This window comes from Sardina pilchardus, chromosome 12 (genome assembly GCF_963854185.1).
Source record: "Sardina pilchardus chromosome 12, fSarPil1.1, whole genome shotgun sequence".
Taxonomy (NCBI): Eukaryota; Metazoa; Chordata; class Actinopteri; order Clupeiformes; family Clupeidae; genus Sardina; species Sardina pilchardus.
Window position 1 is genome coordinate 23,768,513 of NC_085005.1, and position 5,447 is coordinate 23,773,959.

The window sequence follows — 5,447 nt, forward strand, 5'->3', positions numbered from 1 at the left end:
CAGTCTAAACGCAGCCTTTGTGTCGGACGAGAAGTACAAGACTTCGTCAGCATTCCAATAGCATTTTGGACCAACATGCCATGGCATGTCTCAAACTGTAGTATACGCGGAGAGCAATATCTCCAATACAAAATCAGACAAAATGTTACTTTTGTCGAGAAACACGATTTTTGTCAATATTAACCCTGGTAATAGTACAGTTCACCACTTATGAGTATTTTCAATCAATCAACAGCTCAAAAAACATATTTTAGGGTGCAGTGACTCTTTAAATTAGCACACATGCATGAGTAAAACCATGCACCAAACACCATAGGCCTACTCATAAATTGAAGGACAAAGAAGGACGAAGACCATATCTCACATCAAATTTCTTTGTATTTGGATAAAATGCAAATTTTCAGCTCATTTTGGGTGAAAATGTTGTTCATTAAGTTGTGACCAATTTAAATATAGCGTTCAGGCCAACAAATAGGGTGAGGTACAGTAGCCTACATGGTAAGACACGCAAAGTGCCTGGCCTTGTTCGGAAAATGCAGATGTTTGGCATTGCATTTGTTAAGTTAACTGCTGATGTGACCTTTCAAAGTACTACTCGACAGGTTTCTTTGACAGGGGTGCATTGCTTCCATGTGGCATTTTAGTTTGGATGGTTTTATGCTCTCATGTGCACCCCACACACAAGGGTTTCTCTCTTATTTTGTCCTCAATTTAAGTGAATCCATATTCCACTTACTTCAAGTAAGGGTTGCAGCCAACTTGCGCTTAAAATGACTGCAAACCTCAACACTTGAAGTAAGATGGATTCACTATATTAAAGGATCTTTAGTAGGCCTATGGTCTTTGTCCTTCTTTGTCCTTCAATTTATGAGTATGGTGTTTGGTGCATGGTTTTACTCATGCATGTGTGCTAATTTAACAACTTGAGCCTGTTTCTGTTGATCTAGATGCCACCCTTGAATTAACCAGTGCCCCACTAGGGCCACCCTTGTTAAAAATCTCTAGACTCGCCACTGTTTGGTGTTACTTCAGCAAATCCCAACTCGCAGTACTTTGGCTGAATCAGAATGTAGCTCCAATTTGTATATGCTTCAAAAACTAATGTGTCTCATTTTAGATTGAAATTTGCACTCACTGTAATGATACTAGTCATTTATTATGTAAATATGAGTTTATATGATTTATTTTGTCATTTTTGATAGATAGGCTGCCCACCTGAATGAGCTATGCTAAGCTAGGCTAATGGTGGGTGCATAATAAGGCCCTTTTCCACCGAAAACAACCTGGTGTTGAACTGGTGCCATTCAGAATTCTTTGAACTGTGGTGCTATCAAGTGAACCAGCCCGCATTTACACCAGTTCTGAACCGAACCAAAGATGCGTCATCAACAACGGGTGGTGCATGCAAAAGCAAAAGTTAATGACATGCATAAACGGGAGAATGATATGACCAGTTATCCCATAAAAACGGCAGAAACTAGCTATTTAAAATGCTAGTCAACGTAAGCAGTGCAATGCTAGTTGAATCGTTTTGTTTACTCATAGCAACAGTTGATATGGACGGAAAACTCATGCTTTTAGCCTTCTCCCCTTTGAATTGCGCAATGACACGCCCACTCCGGTTCGCAGGAAAAAACAAGTATTTTTTGGTTCGACTTCCGAACCAAGGTGCCACGTTCCGAACTGGCTTTTGTTTGGTGGAAACGCAACGAACGGTTCAAATGTTGGTTCACGAACGGGAACGGAGCTGGTTCTCTGTCGGAGGAAAAGGGCCTAGAGTGAGTTACTGCAAATTGGGGGGAGGAGAGGGGGTGGGGGGAGGAGAGGGGGCAGGGCGATGATGTATGGCTGGGTGGCACCAAAGATCATTGGCTGCCAGCGATTTTCAGTGCAGAGCGCTCCATGCTGCCAGACATTTTACAGCATTTTGACTGTTTTTCCAAGATCCACCGAACGGTGGGCTTTATGACTATGTAAACACCGAAGGTACCGAATGAAAGAGTAGACTCTCTTCTTTCACCAGGAAAAAAGGTTTGTTTCTATCGTTTTCCGTTCTTTAGTAATCGTCAGTAGAACATGGGTTAGTTTTGCTAAAAACACCTGTTTTTGACCAAAACATGGAGAAAACGATCTTTTTGTGAAAATCAACTTTTTCACGTTAGCGATTCAGGAGTATGTCTACCACGATTGCACTGTTATCTCGTCAGTCTCGTCAAGGTTGCTAGGGACTCTGATGGTCGCTAAAGACTCTGAACAGGACGGTAGACTTAGCAAGCTAGCACTAGCAAAGTTGTTGTTAGTCTATATAGCAATATCCAATGTAAATGGATCATACCGTTCACATATTTTCCATCCTTGATGTAAGAAGTAAGCATATTTATTCCCTGCATCGCGTGCAAACTAGATCCACTGTGGTCGATCTTCAGTGTCTTTGCTTGTTGCATGCTGCATGCTGTCTCTGCATGTGCACTATAGGCAGATACTAATCATCCAAATGGCACTGCTGTCATCTAGCGGTTGGGATTGCTAGTACAGTCTGTTTACAAGCCTGAAACTCTGCCAGATCGTTCCCAAGCCCACCCAGGAGCCCTCCCCATTGAAAAAGGCAATTGATGTCTATAGACGTCAATGGCAGTGAATGAGTTAAGGGCGAAGCAAGATACTTCATGAGAAGTCACTTCCTGGAACCCGAATCGCAAGAGGGAGGGGGGGGGCAAAATCCCCCTTTATGCAGAGCTGTTCCATTGACGTCTATGGACGTGACACGCATGACACACCCCTTTTATGCAGAGGAAGTGATCCCCGTTTTGCGCCCATAGACATGAACTACGACGACGTATCTTGCTCCGTCTTAAGGATCTTTGGCGGCACTGTGATGTGCGGCTGGATGTGCATTGCTTAACACTTTAGTGCAGGTATGCATGTCCATGTAATGTCATGGTGATGGCCACTTGGAAATAATCGTTTTGTTGTCATTGCCTCTAATTTGACCTGCTTCCCCATCATCTGCTTTGCCTCTCAGCATAAAGATGAAGATTTCCTGGAGGAGTAAGGCCTTGTTCTGCGTTGTGGTCTTCCTCTTCGGCTGTGTGATGTTCATGAGGTACCTGTACCACTCCCCGGTCGTCCCACTGGACTCCAAGTCATCACCTTTCCACCAGACACACACACACCATATGTCTCACAGTGACACTCCCTCACCATCATTGGCCCCCTACTCTGTCAAAGAGATTACATGCTCTGGCAATAAGACAGAGGTCATCCCATCACACCTGTCCCCGTCATACCAGGACTTCTTACGCTACAGGAATTGTCGGGCATACCCAATCCTACTGACCCCGTTACCTTGTGAGGATGACCTCTATCTACTGTTGGCAGTCAAGTCCACAGCTCTGCATGCAGAGCGCCGTGCTGCAGTGCGGGACACCTGGGGCCAGGCAGGTGACATCCAGGGTCGACGAATTAAGCTGGTCTTCCTGATGGGCCGCTCAGAAGACCAGGTGCAGGGTCAAAGCCTTCAGCCACTGCTGCAGCAGGAGAGCCTTCTCTATGGGGACATCTTACAGTGGGACTTCATGGACCGATTCTACAACCTGACCTGGAAGGAGATAGGATTCCTCAGTTGGTTCTCCCGTACGTGCAGCAGCGCGCAGTTTGTATTCAAGGGCGACAGTGACGTGTTTGTGAACACAGGGAATTTAATTGAGTTCCTGACAGCCCACAAACCTGTGAATCACCTGTTTGTAGGATACATCCACTCCCCCGAGCCGCCCATCAGAGACAGAGGGTCAAAGTACTTTGTCCCTGTTGAGGTTCACCCGGCCAAGCTCTATCCATCCTTTCCCAGTGGCGGTGGATATCTGATGTCACGGCAGACTATGTTGGGACTGGACGTGGCAGCCCAAAAGGTAGAGCTGTTTCCACTCGATGACGTCTTTCTGGGCTTGTGCTTGGAGCACATGGGTGTGAAGCTCATACACCACAAGGGTTTTCTGACATTCGGCATGAGAGATGACCTGAGTGACCCGTGTGTTTATCGTGAAATAATGCTGGTGCACCCGAGGAAACCGGTAGAGATGCGGGTCATGTGGTTGCTGGTGCAAAACAGTTCGTCATGTCCACTATATCACCATAATTAAATCTACGGTGACCAAGAACCTACCCCTTCCGTCAGATTATGCTACTTAAAAATGTTGTCAAAACTTCTAAAGTAAGCCTGTGGTAAAAGTGAGAACAGCTTTTTTTTTCACGATTTGTTTTAGACTGTAATTTTGTTTTGTGACACGTAATTTTGTCCTCAGACATTGTAAAAATGCACCGGCAAATGTAAATTGTGCAAATGTCCAGAACTGTCTTTCTCAAGGTCACGAGTTCGAGTTGCTGCAGTCAACAGCTAGAGCAACCAGGGAGTTATGGTCATCTTTAAAGTCTTTTTGCTTTTTCCATTTTTCTTTGTACTGACAGTACTCAATACAAACAGATCAGTACTCATCATGTATTCCCGTGTGTCTCTTCGCCTCTCAGTTGCAGGTGAATAGTCCAGCTGGGGCCGGTTTCCCGATAACGTTCACTCTTAGCGAGCTACGAAGACTCCAAAAGTATAGCTTACCAAAGTTGTTTACCTTTATAGTCGTGGTTCCCGAACTATCACTTGGGAGTGTTCTTACGAAAAGCTCCTTACGTCCGACGTACAAGGGCACTGTCCACCATGAAGGTGCTGAATTAGGTGACATCGATTGCTCAGAAATCTATTTATTTCATGCGGAGGCATGACAGTCTTATGAAAGCGTTCTTTGCACCAAAAAACCTTCACGCAACTTCAACGTGGACGTTGGGAAACACGGCCAATGTCTTTACATTAAAATTTGTCTTTAAAATGGACAAACATCATATGTGTAATTCATGGTACAAGACGATCGGGACCAGAAAATAATGTATCTTTCTCCATAGTCTATCATTAAAATAGAGGCAGTAGGAATGGTTTCTGTTGTCAGTGCCTTTTGCTCTGTGAACTTGCTTGTCTTGCTCGTCAACTGCTCATCACTTGCTACAAGGACAATAATTCAAACACACCCAAATGTATTAGATTGGCATGCAGTGTGCATTTCTTTCTGTTAAGGATTAGCTTCGGGCAATCACAAAAAAAGTTCAAATTCAAGTTCAAGTATGTATTTGCTAGTGCACAGGTGCATTGGAATGCTTGTGTGGTTGGCCTGTTTGGAAATACCCGCAGTTAATTGGATCAAGTTCTGCCTGATGTACAGTGACATCAATGTGAGACACAGGCTGGTGAGTCAAAAATATATATGTTGTACACAGATCAACCAACAACCAGGGCTGGACCGGGACCAAAAAACGTCCCGGACAACACATTCACTATTACCACATCTCTCCACATCAGGCACTTTGCAGAGTAGCCAGAGTATTTCTATTTTTAAAGGCCAGTT

The 5,447-nt window shown here is 44.4% G+C and overlaps 1 protein-coding gene across 1 annotated transcript; it reads left to right on the forward strand.

Annotated features, from left to right (window-relative positions):
• Window positions 1–3,029: 3,029 nt before the first annotated feature.
• On the forward strand, window positions 3,030–4,538 carry LOC134097407 (N-acetyllactosaminide beta-1,3-N-acetylglucosaminyltransferase 4-like). Its single transcript, XM_062550285.1, has 2 exons — window positions 3,030–4,107; window positions 4,525–4,538. Exons 1-2 carry the CDS (start codon window positions 3,030–3,032, stop codon window positions 4,536–4,538), a joined length of 1,092 nt encoding a protein of 363 aa, XP_062406269.1.
• The last annotated feature ends 909 nt before the right edge of the window (window positions 4,539–5,447 follow it).